At 36.1% G+C, this 25,923-nt stretch overlaps 2 gene segments (V, D, J or C); both read right to left on the bottom strand.

The window, feature by feature from the left end:
• Nucleotides 1-3,728: 3,728 nt before the first annotated feature.
• Nucleotides 3,729-4,217, bottom strand: LOC130882795 (immunoglobulin heavy variable 7-4-1-like). The segment is given in 2 exon segments: nucleotides 3,729-4,045; nucleotides 4,125-4,217. Coding segments are annotated over 2 exon segments (363 nt in total).
• Nucleotides 4,218-24,213: 19,996 nt separating this feature from the next.
• On the bottom strand, nucleotides 24,214-24,697 carry LOC130882794 (immunoglobulin heavy variable 3-21-like). The segment is given in 2 exon segments: nucleotides 24,214-24,545; nucleotides 24,652-24,697. Coding segments are annotated over 2 exon segments (378 nt in total).
• Nucleotides 24,698-25,923: the final 1,226 nt, after the last annotated feature.

The raw sequence follows: 25,923 nt of genomic DNA, 5'->3' as shown, positions 1-25,923 counted from the left end.
ACAGGCTTCATAGTAAATTTCTTACTTTTTTGTTGTTGTTTAAAGAAACTTGTTTTATCAGTAATCTTCAGTAATCAAATATTTGTGTTCACTAATAAATAACTGGGTTTGAGAAAAATACAAAGTTTAAATTTTATGCTCTAATGATTAAAAGGGGCTTTCATATGTAAAAAAGTCTTTTAAGTTATATAAGAACAAAGCTTGACATGGTGGAACATAACTTTAATCCCTGAACTGGGGAGGTAGAGGCAAGTGGAATTCTGTGACTTTGAGGCCAGCCTAGCCTACAAGGTGAGTTACAATACAACAGGGCTATTAAAAAGAGAAACAAGTTTATATAAGATATGAGGATAAAAAAGCTTAAATTATGATAAAAATGATTTAAGATAAATAAAAATAAAAAAGATTAAAATCTCTTCTACTCTCTCTGCTATTGATAATTTTAGACTTCAAATGTTGAGGGTTTTGACATTAATCTATAGAACTCTAATAAGGTACAAATCTAGATCTGAAAAAAAACTGATTTTACAAGGTCCCTGTGATTGTTTTCTAAGTAGAGAGTTAAAAATGTTTCTCATTTTGGTAAAATCATCTTCCTAATCAATATAGATCCATTCTTCAAGATGAAGGAAAGCACGTTAATGATTTAAACCAAAATCACTTTTAGGTTTCCAAAATTTTACTGTGACTCAATGGCATTAATCTAGTGCCTGTTCTCTGTGTAATCTATTTTCTGTGTAACAGCCCTGACTGTATTGAAACTCACCCCTCCGCAGTGCAGGGTTTAAAGGTATGTACCCTAGCTCCCAGATTTGTTCTTATATAACTTTAACCACCCCTTTCTATCTGAGAGCCTTTCTTAATCCTTAGAGCATAAATTTTAAACTTTATATATTTTTCAAACCCAGTTATTTATCAGTGGACACAAGTACAATATGGACTTGAAAACACACTACAATAATAACATAATACTAAGACCTCTGGAACTTTTGCCCCTTAAAAAGTTTCTTATAAGCTTCAGGAAATCAACTTGGATACATCACTCCCTACAAGATAAATGAACTGCAGACAATTAATACCAAAATATAGTTTGTTTTCCCACCTATCTATTCCTCCAAGGGTGGGACATCTTCCCCTTTCTCTGGTTTGAGAAACCCCTCTCCCATATGCCAGTACTATGAAACTAGAAACTTCTAATGTACACCTAAGAGAAAAATTCCCCCATAAGATTAGCTCATTTTCTGCCCATTAATATACGTTGTTACAGCAGATTGCTAATCAATTAAAGACTATAGACTGCCACAACCGCTGCCTGAATGTACCTAACCTCAGATGGTCCTATAACAGTTTTGCTCTTGACAAAAGAAATTAGCAGTCTGATCTTCACAGATATAGTCAACATTCAATATTATAATTCCCCAAATATGCACCAATGTTAGCGGGGGTTAGTCATGGATGATTTCAGCACAACTTTTCACTCATTTGTTATAAGAAAAAAAAGACAGATGTTAAGTTTCAAACCCAGGAAATATGACTCTGGTCCCCACTTATCACATCAGAGCTGCTCCTGACAACCAGTTTATTCAAATTTTCCTCAGTCCCCACTTGCTAGAGGTTATGTCACACATACTCCATCTTCTAACATGAATGCTCCAGCCTTGCGGATGTACTCTATTAAAAATGTTCTATTACTAATGGTATGTATTCTTCCTACTCTCTTTATCATATATATATATATATATATGCATGTATATATAAGATCATATATATTGTAAATATACATGATAATCTCCATATGTTCTTCAGCCAATTAATTCAGTTTGAGGAACTTTCTGTGTATGTTTGAAACAGGATGTTACTGCTTTCTCATAGCCCAATTGGTTTATTGATTGCTTTTATGTCAATTTTGAGAACTCTGTCAGCTTCAACTATACCTACAACTTTTTTTCAGCAGGTGTACACTGATAATTTTGTGGACTATTTATCTAGAAATGTTTTATAAGCTCATTAAAATGATGGAGAATTAATATATACAATTAATACTTTAGAAGACATTCTTTACATGGGGACTAAGATTCAACATATTAAGACATACTTAACCATATTGTATAATGAGCACTATAAGTAGATTCATGTTAGTCCTCTGTGTAACAGTAGATCAGAAATATCCTTTGAGCCAGTGCAGCTACACTTATAAGTTACTTGGAATTGTTCTCAGATTGCTATAAATGTGAATGTTCTTCATTCTCTAATTAGTACCTTTAGTCATTCTAGGCTGAAAACGTGCTCTATAGAAAATCTGCCTTCAGATCTTTAGAATCCATGATATGCTCTGCCCAAAGAGAGATTCATGTGCTTCATTTAGCAAACAAAGGGGGAAGAGATTCCAGTGGCCATGTAAAAGGATCAGCAGATTACAATTGACTTCAGGGTGTCAGCCCACCAGGAGGTAAATCCTTGATGTGTGAATCTTGGATATAAAAGACTCCAGGACCAAAGATCATAAAGTGTCTTTTGATTCTGCTGTGCCATCTTTCTCTGACATGTAGTATGGTGTGAATGTGTATGCAGAGAATCTCACTGCCTGTAATGTAGTGTGTTTATCTCATAGATACATCTTGTTCTACTGGGCTTAAATGAAGATGATTTCTTCTTAGGTTGTTTTGTCTATTTGATAATAATAATGTTAGTTTAATAGAGTTTTAATGATAAAAAAGAAGAAAGTATTCTATAGCTAGAACACATGTGGTACAAGGTGGAATAAAGGTAAAAAAAAAACCCACAAGGTAAAATGCACATTAATATAAATTGGTTAAATTAAGTTATAAATGCTGATGGAATAAGCCTAATCTATAGTAGTTTTTATCATTAATTATAAGTCTTCATGTTACTTTTATGGGAGCTGGTGGCCCAAAGAAAAATCCATCTACAGGTATCTACCAGAACATTTTAACCAATTTCTTTCTTTCTTTCTTTCTTTCTTTCTTTCTTTCTTTCTTTCTTTCTTTTTTTTTTTTTTTTTGGTTTTTTCTAGACAGGGTTTCTCTGTAGCTTTGGTGCCTGTCCCGGAACTAGCTCTTGTAGACCAGGCTGGCCTTGAACTCCCAGAGATCCACCTGCCTCTGCCTCCCGAGTGCTGGGATTAAAGGTGTGCGCCACCACCGCCTGGCTCATTTTAAACCAATTTCAATGTAGAAACATGGAAACAAAATGTCAGGTTTTTATTTCAATGTTTCAGAACTTTCCCGCAACAAAATAATAAAATAAAGAGAAGATCAATTATAAAAAATAATTTAAGATTATGGGTTAAATAAATAATTACACTACTGTAAAATCTTCTCTAGAGCAAAAACTAAACTTGTAACTTAGACATTTGAAGTTAAAAGAAAATCACAAAATATAACACTTCAAGATGGGGTTTTGCAATATAATAAAATCATCTGAACAAGAAAGCTACAAAGAAAGAAATATATTATAGGACAAATTCTAATTGGTCTTAGTAATAAATAACTGGAATTGGATAACAGAGTAAATGCTGAAAGAGCAGAAATTAATGGAGCCAGCAATTAGAGAGACTTATTTTTAATGGGATCTGTTTTCTATGTGTCTAGCGAACAATCTTATAATTTTATTCAAAGGCCAAAGGCAGGGTATTTTTTTTCTGTTTCTGCCTGTGCATATCAGAACCAGCTTCCCTCAGGGTTTATGACACCCTCAGGATGTGGTTTTCACACTGTGTCTCTAGCACAGTAATACATGGCTGTGTCTTCATTCTTGAGGCTATTAATCTGTAGATATGCAGTGCTGACAGAGGTGTCCATGGAGAAGACAAACCGTCCTTTGAAGTCATCAGCATAGTTTGGCTCCCCAGTGTCTGTATTAATGTAGCCCATCCACTTTAGGGGCTGTCCTGGTTCCTGCTTCACCCAGTTCATTGCATAGCTTGTGAAGGTATACCCTGAAGCCTTGCAGGAGATCTTCACTGACTGCCCAGGCTGCTTCAGTTCAGATCCAGACTGTACAAGCAGGACTTCTGCTTGAACACCTATGGAGAGAACATGGGGAAGTAAGGAGACGTGCAACTGCCTCAGTTTACTCTGGAGCTCTGGATTTTGATGACTTACTTTGGACAGCTGCCAGCAGGAAAAGGAGCCTCCACACCCACTCCATGTGGTATGCAATTGGGACAGAGTTGTTTCTTGAGACTAATCAGGAACTCCCTTGCTAGGTGAGGGAGGAAAGACTCAGATTTCTATTCTAAAGGCTTTGCATATGGCAGATTTGCATAAGACTGGGTAGTGAACAAACCCAGATATTAGTTCTAATATACAAGAATACATGATTCCAAGTGAGTAAGCCAATCCCCAGTGTCTGGTGTTCATGTCTTCATGTTGGTTGTGTTGTCCCCCAAGGATTCAGCTGCCTGATCCTGTTTAATGAGGGCAGCAATGGTCTTTGCCTCCCATTCATCATGTGCCTGTCTATGTGCCTTTATCATTTCTTGTGTAGACTGTCCTCTACAAACTGAGACATCTGCATCAGTTCTTCCTTGACTATTGCTTCTAGTTAGGTGTGGTATTTGAATTCTTAAGGTTCTCTGCACTCCTGTATCAGGGTCAAACCATTCTTGATAAAGCAGATAGAAATAAAATACATTTCTGTTCCAAATTATGAAATGGGTGGTCTCGCTTTAAATAAGTTATGTAATAAAAGTTATAGATTTGAAAAAGAGTAAGGGAGTACATGTTGAAGTTAAGAAAAATGATGTACTTATATTAAAATAAATATTTAAAATTACTATAATAAAAATGGTGAAGCAGACTTTCTAATGAGGAAGCGTATAAATCTGGTAAAATAGATCAGTGGTTATATACATGTACTTCTTTCCAAAACACTTGAATTTTATTTCTAGCTCCCGTAGGAAGTGCACAACCACCTACAGTTCTCAATACATGATGAACAAACCCCTTCAGCCTTCTTTTGCACTTATGTTCATATACCCACAAAAAGACAGAGACACATAATTACAATTTTAAGAATTTGAAAACAAAGAATAGTTTAATCAGAAATCAACTTAAGTGAAAAATCTTACATGAAAATATGAAATCTAGGTATATTACTTGTAGTTTTGTAAATGTTTCAGTGCAGATGATCCATACTAGATATTTTGAAATCTCCTGAAGAACTTTTGCTCATTTTAACCTCTTTTCTGCTCTTTTATAATCCAAACGTAACAATACTGCAAGTCATTGCAGAAATCTGACTCTATGAACTTTACACATTTGATTCTTCTGATGAGATATAAATTTGAAAAAAAAAAGTTGGCTGGTAGGAATGTACAGTGCCTGCCATCATCAGAAACGAATTTATAAGCGGGCTGGGAAGAAAGGCACTAGGGATATCTAGGGATGTATTGCTTCTGACTTAAAAAAGGTAGTATTGTCTGAATGTAGACAGTACTGTGTGCTGATAGTGGGGATATAGGACAGACAATGATAACTGGGCACAACAGAAAAAAAAGGTTGAGTATAACAGATAATTTAAGAAATAAGTACAAGACTGCTATGCAAAAAGGCCAAAATTTTGTAATTTTCACCATCCATATTCTGGTAGCATAAATGCTATTTGCAAAATAAGTTAATAATTGCCAGCTTCATGATCCTGCACTTTGTTCTTTGTACTGGGCAGGGAGAGGAAGTCAGCACTGATGAAAAGTATATTCTGGTCTTCTCTGCACCTGGCTTGAGGATACAATTGAAACATGGAGATTTGGTGCCCCCTGGCTTCCTGCAGTATAATGGTCTTACTCCTATGGTCAGAGCACCATGAATGCTCCCTCTACATTATTTGTCAGGAATAAAGTCCTGTCACAAAGCTTATGCATGATTTGGAATTGAGGAATAAGAGATTGCAGAAATATTAAGAATTCTGATAATTTCAGATTATAACTTAAAATTGTGTGTTTATTTTCTTCTGCTATTGGTAGGTGGGTCACATAAACATAGGCGATCTCTTGTGGCAAGTGAAACAGTTCATCTACCAGGGGCATTTAGAAGTAGTCCTTGTCAGATATTGATGCAGTAAGGCAGGCATGGCTCTGTGTGAGACAAAACTCCTCCTATAATAGATGTTATAATTTCTTTTGTGATTTGTTTTTGTTCTGGGTGGACACAGATGAGTCACAATCAGTGACATAGCTTAGAATGGTTGTCTTGTATGTGCTTCATACTGTCTCACTGTGGTATCCTGTCAGTGCCTCATTCAGAATCGCATGTATATTCTCTTCAGGGGAATATACAGATATATTTCCTATGCCATTGATTTATTAATTTCTACTCAAATTATTGCTTTTCCTTTATCTGTTTATCATGGTCAAGTTTCATGTGAAATTCAAATGAACAAATATTGAAGTAAACAAAAAACCTTGAAAGTTACAGTATTCACACTGCTGGGGTTAACCCAGCTCTCTACTTCCTAACATCACTTCACACTCAAGGAAAACCATGCATCCTTATTTGTACCCAATATTCCCAGGACTTTCTCATCATATCCTCTATGGAAATATCTGGCCTTGAGTCTCATAGAGTTGAAAATGTGATGTATGAAATAGTAGTCTATGTTTTCTTTAACTTTTAATCTCCTCCAGATTCACCCATACTATAGGATAGAAATCAATTCATCCATGCTAAATGTTGAGAGCACAGCATGAAATTTTATGGACATAGTAGACATGTAAAATCATTCAACAGTTAACAGTTTCTGAAGTAGAGTAAAATATATTTTAAGATAATGTCCATCTCTGTAAAAATTCTTATAGGAATTCCAAACTTTGGTATTTTATTATATACCACAATGAGGCGAATTGATGAATCACAAATGCTAACTCTTCATTTTGGGTATTGAGCCTATTTATACAAACTTGCTTAGTATCTTCTCTCAATCTCTCTTTCAGTCTCCCTCTCTCTCTCTCTCTCTCTCTCTCTCTCTCTCTCTCTCTCTCTCTCTCTCTCTGTCTCTCTTTGTGTTTGTGCTGTTTTTAAGCATTGTGTGTGTATTTGTGTACACAGGTGAGTGTGCTTGTGTATATTCACAGCATACAAAGGGGAATCCCACATCACCTCCCATTTTCTGTCCAAATAAAAAGACCCCAACATTACTGGCTTGCTTTTACATATTAAGCATTTTTTGTAAATCCCAAACAAATTGGATCTAAGCACAGTGACGTGGAAATTTCTCAGCTTCACACACATTATCCCTCCCCACTGCCACGCAGCAACTTGTGCACTTTGTGATTTGTGCTTTCTGCTCATGAATTCTCACCTCCTTGCTCCATGTATAAAATTGATTTAATTGTTTTAATTTGTCAAGCAAAGCATATTTCTCAGTATTTAACTAAGCACAAAGGCAGAAAATCAAAGAGGCACAGGACTACTTATGCCACCACTGGTTGCACAGCCACTGGCCGGCGACACTTTGCTCCACAGCTGCAACCACAAAACCTGCTAGAAAATAAAGATATTATACCTAAAACAGTTTACTGAAATATGATAATACAGGTAACTATTTGATTAATAAATGAATCAATAAACTTGAAAGTTAAAAGTGGCAGACATTATTATCATCCAGGAATGAACGAACCTTTTTTACTTATACTATGGATTGCATATTGCAAGGCTTATATGTTTATTGTGATACATCAATTTATTGGATATTGGAACTCATTTTTCTTCTTTATATTAAATCTTTAAGAAAATATTTGATAAAAGAGTCACGAATGAAGCACTTTTAGAAATAATAAAATCTTTGAAGACTAATAATGAAAAGCTAGATGATAAGATTAATATCATCGAAAATCAAAAATTACCTGATAAAATTAATACTATTGAAAAAATAACATTAATTTGACAGACAAAATTCAATTCATGCCAAAGGGTACTGAGAAATTATCTGAAATAATTCAAACTGTTGAATTTGACAATCAAACTCTATAAAAATTATGATATGTTATCAGATATGCTAGTATCTATACAGGAAGGCAATATTCATGCTATACAAATAAAGTCCAAGGAAGAGATATTATTTTTAAAAGAAAACTTCATGCCTTGGAAGGACATGTGCAGAATGAGGACCAGAGGTTAGGTGCCTCAATGAAATCACTAGAAATATATGCAGACCAAGGGACTTAGGCTTTACAAAAAGCAATAGTAAAAAGATTTGAAATGATTCAGGAAATTATTGGAGCTGATGAGCAGAAAATGAAGGTACCTTGACATTATTTAACATTACCAATAACTGGCAGAGATGACTACCCAGGATTTTAGCTTCCCATCCAGTAATCAACTCTGAAAAATCATCAAGTTCTAAATGCTCATAATGATCCAAAGAATGTTGATGCATACCTGTAGAAATGAATGGTCTAAAAGAAAATAAACAATCAGTAGTATCTTATAGCTTGCATTCAGAATTAATTTGGGAGATGGGAAAGACATGGGTTTCTAGCAATAAGGCTGCCTAGCAATTACTGGCTTCAGTTAGTTCCAGCCATCTTGAATTATGGGCCACAACTACTCTGGAAAAGTTATTTTGGGGAAGAGGCAAAACTTTTAGGAAAACATGAAAAATTAAAAGATCTTGAGACTTCCCAAGATGAAATTCTTGGTAAGGGGACTTATGTTGACCCACAGGCTCAAGCTTTTTACAATGAACATATCTTGTCTCTATGCCACAAAGCAGCCTCAGGATTCAAGAACTAGGAAAATGAAGTGTGTACCAGGGATAAACAGGGTCAGAGAGAATTTTTCAGTGACTTTTTACAAACATTAACTAAGGCTGTACAAATAGGAGTAAAAGACCCCAAAGCTAGATGAGTACTTAGTGAATCTCTGACTTTTGAAAATGCCAACTTATAATGCAAAATGATACTTGGGCCTTTAAATATTAGACCATCCTCAATGAATAAATGAATCCTGCACACAATGAACATTGAGACATCTGACTATAATACTGAAACTTGGGTAGGAAAAGCAATTTCCAAAGCTATAAGGAGACATCAAAATGCCAAGTATTTTAATTGTGGTAGAATAGGACACTGAGAAGGGACGGTTGACAAAGAATTACCAGATCTAATATCTCCTCTGGTAATGGCAAAAATAACAGATATCAAACTTCTAGATTATGCAGGAGGTGTGACAAAGGCAGATCCAATGAATACAGATCAATAAAATAGAGACAAGACAACTCAATACCATTGGGAAACTCCCTAGAGTGTTTCTCACAGGCCCCCAAAGTTAAGAGTGGTCCAGTCATTCCCTGTCATTGTTGAGAACATCTAACACCAGAAAGATTAAAATATCCAGTGCCTGTTGTAAAATATATATTGTTATGGATGATGGAATAAACATGGAGGATAAATCAAAAATTCCAGAAGAAAAGAGGATACATATATTCTGGCAGACTTCTATAAATGATAAAAGGCCAAAACCCAGAATGCATAAAAATTGCATTGTAATTTATGATAAAAGACCAAAATCCAGAATGCATAAAAATTGCATTGTAATTGCGGGTTTGATAGACATGGGAGCAGAAGTGAGTATCATTATTCCAGAATTTTGGCAACCAAATTACCCTCTTCAAGAGAAAGATGTTCAATTCCTAGGAATTGGAACCCTATTACAAGTGAAACAAAGCATGAAGTGGTTTGAATGTGTAGGACCAGGAGGATAGAGAGACATAAGTGGCTAATATGACAGTGAATGTATGTGGTCATGACCTCCTGCAGCAATGGAATACCTAGATTAATATTTCTGTAGTCCCAGGAACTCTTATTTCTCAGAAGGATATTTTAAGGTACTATACACAAAGGTCACCAGCTACTTAAACTGTACAAAACCACAAAGCAACTAGCAAACCTTTAGATGTACCAATGGCATTACATTTAAAATGGTTAACTGAGAAACCAATATGACTTAAATAATGGCCTTTAACAGAAGAGAAACTGCAAGCTCTAGAACAGCTGGCACAGGAGCAGCTAGATGATCACCATATTGAAGAAACAACCAGCCCATGAAATTTTCCTCTATATTTGTCAAAAGAAAAGCTGGTAAATGGAGAATAGTGACAGATCTTTGATCTATCAACATGGCAATTGAACCTATGGGCTCTATGATCTGGAATTCCTCTGCCTTCTTTGTTACTGAAAGAATGGCTTCTTATAGATTTTGATTTAAAAATTGTTTCTTCACTATTCATTAACAAGAAAAGGACAGAGAAAAATTTGCCTACACAGCTTTTGAAAGCAAAAGACACTGTCACTAAGACAAAAAGGCAACTTACAAACTGGGAGATCTTCATCAACCCCACAACAGACAAAGGTCAGATCTCCAAAATATATAAAGAACTCAAGAAACTAGACCTTAAAATGCTAATTAACCCAATTAAAAATGGGACACTGAACTGAACAGAGAATTCGCAACAGAAGAATTTCAAATGGCCAAAAGACACTTAAGGTCATGATCAACCTTCTTAGCGATCAGGGAAAGGCAAATCAAAACAATTTTGAGATACCATCTTACACCTGTCAGAATGGCTAAAATCAAAAACACCAATGATAGCTTTTGCTGGAGAGGATGTGGAGGAAGGGGCACATTCATCCATTGTTGGTGGGAATGCAAACTTGTGAAAAATCTTTGGAAATCAGTGTGGTAGTTTCTCAAGAAATTTGGGATCAACTTACCCCAGGACCCAGCAATACCACTCTTGGGAATATACCCAAGAGAAGTCCTATCATACTACAAAAGCCTTTGTTCAACTATGTTCATAGCAGCATTATTTGTAATAGCCAGAACATGTAAACAACCTAGTTGCCCTTCAATGGAAGAATGGATGAAGAAAGTGTGGAATATATACATATTAGAGTACTACTTAGCGGTACAAATCAATGACATCTTGATGCTAGAGGGGTTCCCAGGGGTCCAGGGAGATGTCCTCAGCTAGTTCCTTGGGCAGCTGAGGAGATAGAGCCTGAAATGGCCCGATCCTATATCCATACTGATGAATATCTTGCATATCACCATAGAACCTTCATCTGGAGATGGATGGAGATAGAGACAGACCCACATTGGAGCATAGGGCTGAGCCTCCAAGGTCCAAATGAGGAGCAGAAGGAGGGAGAACTTGACTCTAGAAGGGTTCCCATGGGTCCAGGGAGATGTCCCCAGACAGTTCCTTGGGCAGTTGAGGAGAGAGAGCCTGAAATGGCCCAATCCTATAGCCATACTGATGAATATCTTGCATATCACCATAGATCCTTTATCTGAAAATGGATGGAGATAGAGACAGAGACCCACATTGGAGCACAGGGCTGAGCCTCAAGGTCCAAATGAAAAGCAGAAGGAAGGAGAACATAAGCAAGGAAGTCAGGACCGGAGGGGTGCACCCACCCACTGAGATGGTGGGGCTGATCTAATGGGAGCTCACCAAGGCCAGCTGGCCTGGGACTGAAAAAGCCTGGGAGAAAACCGGACTCTCTGAACGTGGTGGACAATGAGGGCTGCTGAGAAGCCAAGGACAATGGCACTGGGTTTTGATCCTACTGCATGTACTGGTTTTGTGGGAGCTTAGCCCTTTTGGATGCTCACCTTCCTAGACATGGATGGAGGGTGGAGGTCCTTGGACTTCCCACAGGGCAGGGAACCCTGACTGCTCTTTGGACTGGAGAGGGAGGGGGAGGCGAGAGAGGGGAGGGGGGAAAATGGGAGGCAGGGAGGAGGCAGAAATTTTAAATAAAAAAATTAAAAAAAGAAATGTGCATGAATTTTAGTTACAGAGAAAAGGAAAGAAAGAGGATACAAACAAATGTTTACAATTATATATAATCTATATACTATATACATTATATATTGTTTTATATATGCTGTGTATGGAAGTATATGTGTGCACATACACAGGTACATGTATGAGTGTAATTGAGATAATATTAGATAGACAGACAGATGGGTAGAGTAGATGAATAGATATATTTAAAATTGCATTCTAAATGTTTTCTGAATTAATTTGAATATTTGTATACACATGTAAAAATTTTAATACCTTAAGGTTTAATAATAAGAATGTACTGTGACTGTAAAGAATTTTCTATATTCTATATTCTGAATGATTCTGTGTAAAAATATTTTTGTATAAATCTTTTCCAAATTTAACATAACTTTCACAAGTTAATAAAAGAGGGTAAAAAAGTAAAAACAAAAAAAAATCAGCCTGCTAGGAGATATCAGTGGAAAATCTTCCCCCAGAGAATGCTCAATAGCCTCATTCTGTGCCAATACTTTGTAAGTGAGCTGTTAAAAATAATATCTAAACAATTTCCTAAATCTATAATTTACCATTACATGGATGACATTTTTCTATCTGAATCCAATGTGGATTTTTTTTTTAAGAAAGAATGTTTGAAGAAGTACCAATACTTTGCCTACATGGACATTACATGTTACTCCTAAAAAATTGAGGTAAGACATCCTTTAAATTACCTAGGTGATAAAATAGGTTTACAGATAATTAGAAAACAAAAACAAAATTTAGGAGAGACCTATTGCATACATTTAATCATGTTCAAAGATTGTTAGGAAGTCATTTTAACTCTACAACTTGCTGTTGAGTTAACATCTGATTTAATAGTTCATTTAAATAAAATCTTAGATGATAACATGGACTTAAATGGTCTCATGGAATTAACAGCTGAAGTTGAAAAATAATTGATTGTCACTGAAGAAAAATGACAAGAGGCACATATGGATAAGGCGAATCTAAATCTTAGAAGCATTCTAGTCCTATTGCATTACAGAATTTCTCCTACAGAAATGTTAATGGAAAGGGACGATATTATTTTAGAATGAATTTTTTGTCACATAAACCAAATAAAAAAATTAAAAACCTATATGAAACATCTCTCTGAATTAATCAAATTTGTCAACTATCAGGAATAGACCAAGCAGATATTACAGTGCCTTTTACTACTCTTGAAATTAAAAAAAAATATGGGAAGACAATGAACCTTTTTCAAAGTGTTTGTACTATTTTTTAGGAGAGATTAAGAGCAGTTATTTAAAAAGTGATAGCTTTAATCTTATAAAGAGAACTGCTTGGATATGTTCTGACACTGTACATAGCACACCAGTAAATGGTGCCTATACATTCAATACTGATGCAAATAAATCTGGAAATGCAGGTTACGAATGATGCAAATAAATCTGGAAATGCAGGTTACAAATCAGAAGATTAATGTAAGGTGGAACGTAACCCTTATATTTCTGTTCAAAGGCAGAATTATATGCTATTCTCGTGGTACTAAGGGATTTTAAAGAACCTCTCATATAGTTACTGATATATAATATGCAGAACAAAAATGTCTTGCAAATTGAAACCACTGAATTTATACCAGACGATACAGAATTGACTTCATTATTCATACAAGTACAAGATATGATCAGGAAAAGTCTTTCTCCCACATACATAACACACATATGATCCCGTAAAGGTCTGCACAGGGTAATACAAAATTTGTTCAACTATTGATTGAAAGTTTGCTGAAGGCCATGGAATTTCATAAGTATCAACATGTCAATAGCAAAGGTTATTAGAAACAGTTTTCTACTACATGGCAACACGGTAAGGAAATTATAACCAGATGTTATACTTGCTTATTCGACCTGCAGAGTGTAACCCAAAGGGTACTCAAAAGAATAAAATTTGGCAGATGGATATGTTCCGGTTTGCAGATATTGGAAAATTAAAATATATATGCCACATCATTAATAATTATTCAGGTTTTCAATGGGCAACTGCATTCAGCTCAGTAAAGACTGATTCTGTAATCACCCATTTATTAAAAGTTATGGCCATTATTTGTATACCTGGACAAATAAAGATAGAAAATTGTCCAGTACATGTCTCTAAGGAAATGAAACACAAAAGATGAATATGAATCTTCATCTGGTGATGGATGAAGCTAGAGACAGAGTCCCACATTGGAACACTGGACTGATCTCCCAAGGTCCAAATGAGGAGCAGAAGGATAGAGAACATGAGCATGGAAGTCGGGGACATGAGGGGTGTGCCCACCCACTGTGATGGTGGCACTGATCTAATGGGAACTCACCAAGGCCAGTTGGACTGGGACTGATGGACCATGTGATCAAACTGGACTGACAAGGAGGGCTGACTGAGAAGCCAAGGACAATGGCACTGGGTTTTTCTTTCTTTCTTTTTTCTTTTTTTTGTTTTTTCAAGACAGGGTTTCTCTGTAGCTTTGGAGCCTGTCCTGGAACTAGCTCTTGTAGACCAGGCTGGTCTCGAACTCACAGAGATCTGCCTGCCTCTGCCTCCTGAGTACTGGGATTAAAGGCGTGTGCCACCGCCGCCCGGCTGGCACTGGGTTTTGATTCTACTGCATGTACTGGCTTTGTGGGAACCTAGTCTGTTTGGATCCTCAACTTCCAAGACCTGGATGGAGGAGGGAGGACCTTGGATTTCCAACAGGGCAGGGAACCATGACTGTTCTTTGGACTGGAGAGGGAGGAGGAGGGGAAGGGGGAGGGATATGGTAGGAGGGGAGGAGGTGGAAATTTTTAAGTAAAAATAAATAAAAAAAAAGAAAATGAAATATTAGTAGACTTCCTATATATAAATGACAAAGAAGCTGAGAAAGAAATCAGAGGAACATCACCCTTCACAATAGCCACCAAAAGCATAAAGTATCTTGGGGTAACACTAACCATGAAGTAAAATACTTCTTCTACATAAACTTTAAGTCTTTGAGGAAAGAAATTGAAGAAGATACAAGAAAATGGAAAATTTTGATACTTTTTGATAGCTAGGATAAAAATAATAAAATTGGCAATCCTACCAAATGCAATCTATATATTCAATGCAATTCCCATTAAGATCCCAACACAATTCTTCACATGCCTTAAAATAACAACAATCAACTCCATATGAAAAAAAACCCAGGATAGCCAAAACAATCTTGGACAACAAACAAAGTGGCAGAGGCATCACCACCCATGCCATCAAGCTCATTATAGAACTACAGTGATGAAAATAACATGGTATTGGCATAAAAACAGACAGCTTGACACCTCCCTGCCTCTCCTCTCACCTTCAACCATTTCCAAATGTCCTCATGCTCCCAATTTACTCAGGAGACCTTGTCTTTTTCTACTTCCCATGCTATTAAATTTATGTATGTCTTTCTTAGGGTCCTCATTGTTGTCTCCATTCTCTGGGATTGTTATTTGCAGGCTGATTTTTTTGACTTTATGTTTAAAAACCACTTAGGATTGAATGCATGTGCTAATTGTCTTTCTGTGTCTGGATTACCTCACTCAAAATAATGTTTTATAGCTCCATTCATGTGCCTGCAAAATTCAAGATATTGTTAATTTTTCCCTGCTGTGTAGTACTCCATTGTGTAAATGTATCACATTTTTCTTATTCATTCTTTAGTGAAGAGACATTCAGGTTGTTTCCAGGATTTGACTATGACAAACAACGCAGCTACAAACATAGTTGAGCACATATCCTTATGGCACAAATGTGCATCCTTTGTGTTTATACCCCAAAGTGGTATTACTAGGTCTTCAGGAAGGTTGTTTCCTAATTTTCTGAGAAATCACCACACTAGTATCCAAAGGTGCTGTATCAGTTTGCATTCCCAACAGCAATGCTCAAGTGTTCCTTTTACCACACAACCTCTCAAGCATAAGTTGTCATCAGTGTTTTTGATCTTGACCATTCTTATAGGCATAAGATGGAATATCAGAATTATTTTGATTTGAAGTTTTCAGATGACTAAGGATGTTGAGCATTTCCTTAAGTGTCTTTCAGCCATTTTAGATTCCTCAGTTGAGAGTTCTCTGCTTATATCTGTACTCTATTTATTACTGAACTTTTATTTCTTTTGATGACCAATTTTTTGAGTTCTTTGTATATTTTGGAGATCAACCCTCTGTCTGCTGTGTGGTTTGTGAAGAATTTTTTTCTCATTATATAGGCTGTCATTTTGTCATGTTGACCATGTTCTTTGCTTTACAGAAGCTTTTTAGTTTCAGGATGTCCCATTTATTAATTATTCTCTCAGTGTCTGTGCTACAGGGGTTATATTTAGGAATAGTGTCCTGTTCCAATGTATTCAAGTTTATTTTTCAATTTCTTTTCTATGAGGTTCAGTGTTGCTGGCTTTATGTTGAGGTCTTTGATTCATTTGGACTTTAGTTTTGTGCATGGTGATATATACGGATCAATTGTTATTTTTCTACATGTTGATATGTAGTTCTGCCAGCACTATTTGTTAAATATGCTTTCTTTTTTTCCATTTGATATTTTCTGCTTCTTTGTCAAAAATCAGGTGTTCAAAAATGTGTGGATTAATATCTGGGTCTTTGATTCAGTTCCATTGGTCCTCCTGTCTGTTTTTATGGCAATAACAGGTTGTATTCATTATTGTACCTCTGTAGTAGAGTTTGAAGTCAGGGATTGTGATGCCTCCAGAAGTTCTTTTATTGTTCAGGATTGTTTTGGGTATCCTGTGTTTGTTGCTTTTCATATGAAGTTGAGAACCATTCTTTCAAGGTCTGTGAGAAATTTTGTTGTGTTTTTGATGGGCATTGCATTGAATCTCTAGATTGCTGTTCCCAATATTACATTTTTACTATGCTAATTCTACCAACCAAACTTCAATTTCTTTCTTCAAAGATGTAAAGTTCTGTCTTACAAGAGTTCTACTTGTTTGATTGGAGTTACTACAAGATATTTAGGCTATTGTGAAGGGTAACATTTCTCTGATTTCTTCCTCAGATCAATTATCACCTATGTACAAGAGGGTTACTGATTTTTCTGAGTTTGTCTAGTATCCTACTATGTTACTGAAAGTGTTTATGTGTTGTAGAAATTCCTTGGTAGAATTTTGGGTTCCTTATATAAACTATAATTTTATCAGTAAATAGTGAGAATTTGACTACTCTTTTCCAATTTGTATCCCTTTAAACTCCTTTTGGTGTCTTTTTGCTCTATCTAGGACCTCAACAACTGCATTTAATCTATATGGAGAGAGTGGACATCCTTGTCTTGTTCCTGGTTTCAGTAGTATGACTGGGGATTTTCTCTTCAATTAGTTTGATGTTGTCTGTTGGCTTTCTCTATATTTCCTTCATTATGTTTAGATATATTCCTTGTAACCCTGCTCTTTCCAAGACCTTTATCATAAAGGGATGTTGTATTTTGTTGAAATCTTTTTCAGCATTTAATGAGATGATGATGTGGTTTTTATTTTTTAGTTTTTTTTATATGGTGTATTACATTGACAGATTTTTCCTATGTTGAACCATCCCTGCATCTCTGGAATGAAGCCAACTTGATCAGGTTGTATGATGGTTCTGATGTGCACTCGGGTCGATTTGCCAGTATTTTTGCCTCAATGATCATGAGTGAGATCGGTCTTTAATTCTCATTCTTAGTAATGTCTTTATGTGGTTTGTATAGAATGGTAACTGTAGCCTCTTAAAAAGAGTTTTGCAGTGTTACTTTTGCTTCTATTGTATAGAACAATTTGAGGAGTATTAGTATTAATTTTTCTTTAAAAATCTTATAGAATTCTGAGCTGAAACCATTTGGTCCTGGGTTTCTTTTGGTTGGGATATTTTTGATGACTTTTTTTATTTCTTCAGCAGTTATGGGCTTTTTTAATTTGCTTATATGGTCTTGATTTAATTTTGGTAAGTGATATTTATGCAAAAGTTGTCCATTTCCTTTAGGTTTTCTAATTTTGTGGAGTACAGGATTTTGTGATATGACCTGATGGTTCTCTGTATTTCCTCCTTATCTGTTGTTATGTTCCCTTTTTCATTTCTGATTTTGTTAATTTGCATATCCTTTCTCTTCCATTTGGTTAGTTTGGATAAAGGTTTGTCTATTTTGTTGATTTTTGGAAGAACCAATTCTTTGATCATTGATTTTTGTATTGTTTTCTTTGTTTCTATTTTGTTGATTTCAGCTCTCAATTTTATTATTTCCTGCCATCTAGTTCTCTTGGGTGAGTTTGATTCCTTTTGTTTTAAAGTTTTCAAATGTTCTCTTAATTTACTAGTGTGGGATTTTCTCAGATGCTTTATTCCTCTTAACACTGCTTTCATTGTGTCCCATAAATTTGGGTATGTTATGTGGCTATTTTAATTGAATTTTAGAAAGTATTTCATTTCTTCCTTTATTTCTTCCTTGGACTATTGATACAGGTGAGCACTGCTTAATTTCCATGTGTTTGTGGGATTTCTGGAATTAGTATTGCTGTTGAATTCTAGTTTTAAGCTATGCTGATCTGATAAGATACATGAGTCTACTCTATCTTTTTTTATTTGTTGAGGTTTCTTTTGTTACTAAGGATGTGTTGAATTTTTGAGAAGGTTACATGAGGTGCTGACAAGAAGGTATATTCTTTTATGTTTGGTTGGAATATTCTATAGATGTGTGTTAATGTCATTTGAGTCATAACATCTGTTAGTTCTCTTAATTTCTCTGCTAATTTTTTTGTCTGACTGACCTGTCCAGTAGTGAGAGTTGAGTGCTGAAGTCTCCCATTATTTGTGTGTGGGATTTAATGTATGATGTAAGCTTCAGAAGTGTTTCTTTTACATATGAGGGTTCCCTTGTATTTGGGGCATAGATGTTTTTACTGAAATTTCCTCTTGATGGATTTTTTTGTGACTAATAAGAAATGTCTTTCTTTACTTTTTGATTGATTTTAGTTTGAAGTCTATTTTGTTAGATATTAAGAATGATACACCAGCTTTTTTTTTTGGTCCAATCAATTGGAAAAATTTTTCTCAACTAATTTCTCTGAGGCAATATATGTCTTGAAGGTTGAGATATTTTTCTTGTATGCAGAAGGATGCAATCTGTTTTAGTATTCAATCTGTATGACTGTGTATTTTTATAGTTGAGTTGAGTTTATTTATATTAATGGATATTAACAACCAATGGTTGCTCTCTTCTGTTAATTTAGTTTTCATTGTTGGTGATGTTATTTTGTACATTTTCCCATTCTGTAGGATTTGCTGCTATGACACCATTAATTGCCATGTTTTGTTTTGTTTTGTTTTGTTTTGTTTTTGATGTAACCATCTTCCTTGGGGTGGAGTTTTCCTTCTAGTATTTTGTGTTTGGCTGGATTTGTGGCTAGGTATTGGTTAAATCTTCTTTTGCCATGGGATATCTTGTTTTGCCTTCTAATGGTTATTGAAAGTGTTGCTGTGTACAAAATCTTCACTGGCATTCCTGGTCCCTTAATGTCTGCATAATGTTTGACAATGAACTTCTGACTTTCATTGTATCTAATGAGAAGTCAGGTGTAATTCTGATATGTCTCTCTTTACATATTATTTGGCCTTTTTATGTTGCACGTCTTAATATTCTTTTCTTATTCTGTATGTTTAGTGTTTTGATTATTATGTGTCAAGGGGACTTTTTTTGATTAAGTCTGTTGGTGTTCTGGAAACTTCTTGTATCTTCATAGGCATATCTTTCATTAGGGTGAGAAAGTTTTCTTCTATGACTTTGTTAAACATATTTTCTATACATTTGAATCGAAATTGTTCTCCTTCTATACTTACTATTCATAAGTTTTTTTTCATGTTGTCCCATATTTCCTGGATAGTTTGTGTTAAGCTTTTGTTAGATTTAATGTTTTCTTTGACTGATGACAGTCTATTTCTTCTATTGTATCTTTAGCGCTTGAGATTTTTCTCTTTCGTCTCTTGTATTTTACTGTTTATGCTTGCATTTGCTGTTCCTGATTATTTTCTTATGATTTCTGTTTCTATAATACCTTCATATTTTGTCTTCTTTATTGTCTTTATTTAAGTTTTCTAGTCTTGAATAGTTTCTTTTATATGTTTAATTATTTTTTCTTGGTTTTCTTTAAGGGATTTGTTGATGTCTTTCAATTTTTTGTTTGTCTTTTTCTCTATTTCTTTGGGAGAATTTCTCATGTCCTCTTTAAGAGTTCCAAATATTCTGAAGTTTTTTTAGGTCATTTTCTTCTGCCTCATTTATATTTGTTTGTTAAAATCTTGCTGTTGTAGAATATCAAGATTTACTGGTCCTGTGTTTCTCTTTGTGCTGTTTTGTGTATTCTTACCATTTTACTCATCTTTTCCTCCAATTGGTGTGATTGTGTCTGTCTGTGATTCTGGTGAATAATCTTCTAGCTGCCATTGAATCCAAGAGTCAGATGATTGATCTTTGTGGTACAGCCTGTGCCATGGTTCTAGTTACCCCATTGGTCACTCTGTGTTTCTGGAGGTCTCTCAGCACTGCAGGACTTTTTTCTGCTCTTATGGAGTTTGCTGTCTCAGGCCTGCTCTGGCCTAGATAATTGGCTCAGTCCTGTTTATATAAACATCCCTGGTCTGTATCTGCTCCTGAAGAGGTCCCTAGGATAGGGATTGTTCCTGCAAAGGTCTCTACCTATGTTCTACTCCCTCAGAGGTCTCAGACTTGGTTGTACCCACACCTACAGAAAACCTGGTTCAGGCCTACCCCCTCAGAGGTCCCAGACTCATGCCTGAATCCACAGAGGTTTCTGGTTCCTGCCACTTCCTTTGATGTACCAGACTGACACCCAGACCCACAGAGGTCCTGGGTCAAAGCTACTCACTCAGAGGTCCCAAGCCCATTCCATCCCAGGTTGCTGGGTCAGTCCTGCTCTTTTGGAATTTTTGCCTCAGACCTGCTCTGTCATAGGGCACTGGCTCAGTCTTGTTCCTATGGATTTCATGGCCTCTGGCCTGCTCTAGTCCATGTCACTGGCTCATTCCTACTTCTGTGGAATTTGTTTCTTCAGGAATGCACTGTCCCAGGTCAATGGCACAGTCCTGCTCCTCAGGATTACAACTTTATTCCCATGACTCAGGAGACAGGAAGACAAATCTCTGTGAGGTCAAGCCTACTGAGGTCTATACCAGATCAATCCCAAAACAGATTCAGGTTGTGGTGGCTAATAACTTTAATCTCAGTGTTTGGAAGTCACACACATTTAGTCCCAGCAGTAGAGAGGTGGAGGCAGGAGTGGAATGACTGAGTGGTAAGAAGAATATAAAGGTGAAGACACAGGAAGTCAGTAGATTGTGGGGTCTGAGTATTTATGGAGACAGGATCTTGCCTGTTTGGTCTGAAGATTTGATATATGTAAAAGTTCTCTCTTATGGTTCACTGCTTTGCTTTTCTGATCTTCTGCTTGAGACCCAATGTCTGTCTCTGCATTTTTATCATTCATGTTACAGTCCTATTTTATGATGTTTCTATGTGTCATTTCTGTCTCTCGCTCAAAACTCATTATTCAATAAGTACATGCATTCAAAAAAGAGAAGACAGTCATTAGCAATAATAAGCATAGCTGCACAAACGACATTTCTGGTTGATCACAATTATAGGCAAAATTAGCATGAAGTTCAATCATCTCATGTTTACTTCTTCTTAACTTGATAGGGAATTTCTTTGTTTCATATTTAAATAATTCACCATTGATCTTCAAATGATCTGACATCTTACAATTCAAATTACTCTTAGTTCATCATTTTGACACCTCAAAATTTTAATAGTTATTTTCATATGTGTGTATGTGAATTTCTTTGTATATGTGTACTTGAGTGCATGTGGCTGTAAAGCACAGAAGAGGGTGTCATATCACATGCAACAATACTTATATGTGCTTATGAACTGTTTTCAGTGCTCAGAATTAAACTAGAACCTCTTCAAGAATTTGATTACCTCAATTGAGCACTAGTTCTAGTCTCTAGAATAATCCAAATCTTAACTCTATTGATATTATTGTAAGTATCAAAATCCAAAAGCTAAGAGTAATCAGTGAATTGGAATTCCATTTAAATAAAAAAAGGATATGTCTTTCAATAAACATTGTCACATGGTGTGGGAGGTCCTTCTGACTACGTGTTGATCTTATTGATTAATGAATAAAGAACTGCTTTGAGCCTATGGCAGGAAAGAACATAACTAGGAGGGAAAGGCTGGACTTTATACTGGGAGAAAGAAGGGAAGAGTCAGAGAGAAGCCATGGAGCCACTAGAGACAAATGCTGGGAACTATACCTGGTAAACCACAGCCACATGGTGATATACAGATTAATAAAAATGGATTAAATTAATATAAGTGTTGGCCAATAAGAAACTAGAGCTAATGGACAAAGCAGAGAATTAATACAGTTTCTGAGTGATTATTTCTGGACTAAGCTAGCTGGGTAGCTGGGAACATACAAGCAACCTCTCTCCAACAGTCACAGAGTAAGCATTCCCTTCAAAATGGTCCACAAAATTTATTACAAGGAACACAGCAGTATCTGTGTGTCTTAGGTGACCATCATGTCACATCCAAACTATAATTGCATTCTCTTATCATTTATGTGATTTTCTTTCTTGTGCATAGGTCAGGAAGTATACAGATGAATTAACTGGGGATAGGCAGTATTCCCATTTTTATTATTCTACTGACTGCTGACATGTAGCCCACTAAAACTTGCCATGGATGGTAAATGTGAATCTTGCCATCTTTATTACAACTCTTTGAGTAAGGGTATTATGTGCTTTCACATTAAGACAAGCTTACTAGCAATATGAAACCTCACAATTTCAAGCTCGTTACAATATTCGTTACGATCTTCAGTTTTGAACAAAAACAATGGACAACTGATTTTGTACAAAGTCACAGAAGATACTAAAGTGAACAAAAGTTATTTTCATCTGTAAGAATAGTTGTGATATGTTTATCCCTAGGTAAATTCATATACAATAATATGACATTAATGAAGAGAAACCCAAAGCTTGTAAATGACAGAGACATATCAATTAAGATTATAATATGTACAGACATAGACAGGTGGAAGAATTATGGATGTTGTTTGAGGAATAATGTTACATGAATAATGAAAGGGTGAAAAAGGTGATACTGAGAAGAACAGTGCCCTTCTTTTCCAGACTCTATATTTCTCATACATGAGGCCCAAACTGTAGTCCTTTCATTGGATATATAATTTTGAATTAGAAAGCCTCTTACAGACTCATAAGTTTAAATACTCAAGTCTCAATTGGAGAAAATGTTTGGGAAAAAATAGAAGGTGTGATCTTGTAGGAGAAGGTGTGCCATTTAGAAAACTTAGATTTTTCTAAAGACTCAGGTTATTTCAGAGACTTTTTCTTCCAGTTCACAAATCAAACTCAGGACACTCAGCTGCTGCTCTAACCACCAAGTACTGACTCAGTCATAATCCACTCTAAGATTCTGAAGTTGTAAGCATAATAAATGTGTTCATTTTATGTTGCCTTCATCATGTTGTATTATCATAACAATAGAAAAATAACCAAGATAAATATCCTTAGTGTTTTGCATAGTATGGTGAATATTTCTGTGGATCTAATAGGAATGAACTTGCTCTGCCAGTGATGAGATTTTACCTCAAACACTCAATGTACATATGGCAGATTCACATAACAATGGCATATTGTGTGTTTTTGATTTGCTATGTAGGTAGATCTCACTTCTCATAAACTTTTTTTGATGGAATCGGTTTATATAAATTTCTATTATAAACCAAGTTGAAAGTCATGAAGTAATAAACCAAATGAACTAAAAGCATATCTGGATCTTGTTTGACCATGAGTGCACAATCCTCAAGGAGAAGAGAGAAGATTATATATATGCTAGGATGTTTTTAATCTAATGATCATGGTGTCATTTTTCTCTACTTTTCCCTTAAACATTAGTGCTGCTATAATCAAAAAATATGACCTAAACTCTGCCCAAAATATGAAAATACTCAGAAATGCCCATGTACTTTCTTCTCATGAAATCTCAATGACTAATGTAGAGTACTTTGTGTCCCCATAGTTGTCAGTTTACACTTTGTTCATGGGAGACTGTGCCTCATTTGATAAAATAGCACAAGAAGAACATATAATGCATTGAGGACATTGGATCCCTTCATAACGTACATGTGGAAAATTCCAAAGAAAGTATAAAAAAAAATGCAGGTCAAACACCTGAGAAGAGTGCTTAATTTAATCATGTCTGCATAAATTCTTGCATTGAACCTGTATTCTGTGTCTTTTGCACCACCTGGTGGTCTTGATTGGCCTAACAGTGAAGTTTCTGCTTGAGTTAACACTGAAGTCCCATCACTGTGTCTCTAGCACAGTAATAAGTAGCTGTGTCTTCCACTCTCACATTGTTCATTTGCAGGTACAGAGTGTTCTTGGCATTGTCTCTGGAGATGGTGAATCGATCCTTCACAGATGGTGCATATCTTATAGTACTGCTGTCTTTATTAATATCTCCAACCCACTCCAGCCCCTTCCCTGGAGCTTGGCGAACCCATGTCATCCAGTAGTCACTGAAAGTGAATCCAGAGGCAACACAGGAGAGTCTCAGGGAACCTTCAGGCTTCAACAGGCCTCCTCCAGACTGCACAAGCTGCACCTCAGACTGGACACCTGCAAACACAGAGAATGTTGTTAGTAAATTGCCACAGACGCTCTATCTTTTATATATCTTGTTCATGTTCACTAACACACTCAGTATCTCTTCTTCATAAATTACCTATAAAAAAAGCAACAAGGAAAACCCATATCAACACCAAATCCATTGTGTGTTTTGTTTTCTGTGCTGATCACTGAATGGCAAGACCTGGGCATCCAGGACTGATTCCTTTGTCTGAGATTCAGGGTCAGTGCTTATCTGGTTTTCACGAGAAGAGATAAGTCTTATTTGCATGCCTTCCTGGTATATAAGTTCTGCTGTTGGAGCTAAGAGCCAGTGTGTTCTAATATCTTTATAAATGTTCTGGGGAAGTCTAGCAGGAAAGATAATGTTAGGAAATTTCTGTATCATACTAAGCTATTTTGGGGGACTCATTAAGTATCATCGATTACATTTAATAATCACAATCAAAATATGCATTTTAGAAATAATTTCTGCCCACTTTTTATGTCCTGTACTATAGAGGTCAGTTGGCATTGCTTTCTGACATGCTCTGGAGATCTTTCCTTATTCTATGTTGTCTTCAACACTGATGCACTAGGTACCGCCTGAGTCAGGTACAGCCCTAAGTGTAGTTGCCTCTGGAGTTTAGAAGCTCAATTTTTGTGTTGAGATCACTGGATTGTTGTCACATGACCGAATTCATTTGTTCAGGAGGTCACCTCCAGAGACTTTGTCCACATTCATGTGTACCAAGGAGTATAAAATTATTGTTGTTTTTTTTCTATTTTACTCTCTTTTTCCAGAATCTTTACCTATCTCTTTATTAGAAACAGGGAGTGACTGATAAACTGAACTTCAATGTACAACTCAGGATTTGAACTCTAAGTGTTCTACTCATATGCCTTCACAGGCCTCCCAGGAGGATAACCTCACTCGTAATACCCCTTCCCTTTACCTTTCTTATTCAGTCTGTTTCATGCCGTTTTAAAGTTAGTTACCTCTCATGACATTATGTGAATTAAAAATTTTTTGTCATGTAATTCTCCAGGTTTCGAGCTTAGGCCTGCACCAGCAGACAGAAGTCACTGTCCAGGGCCTATTCTGCTGGAGGTTGCTGACTGGGGTCTACTTTCACAGATATCTCAGGCTAGGAACTGATCCCACTGAGGATAGTGGATCTGACCCAGTCACACAGAGGTCTCTGGCTCAGGTCTGCTCCCTCAGCACTCACACAGTCATTCCTGTTCCTGCAAGGTCACTGGTTTTGGTCAGGTCCTTCAGAAGTCAATGTCTCTCTCCTGCTCTAGCAGAAGTTGCTGGCTTGGTTCTGCTACTGCAGATGTTCCTGGCTCAGGACTGCTCTGGCAGAGTACACTGGCTCAGGCCTGG

The sequence above is a fragment of the Chionomys nivalis genome, chromosome 10 (assembly GCF_950005125.1).
Source record: "Chionomys nivalis chromosome 10, mChiNiv1.1, whole genome shotgun sequence".
NCBI lineage: Eukaryota > Metazoa > Chordata > Mammalia > Rodentia > Cricetidae > Chionomys > Chionomys nivalis.
Note: the sequence above shows the minus strand (reverse complement) of the source record. Positions and strands in the feature narration are given on the sequence as shown.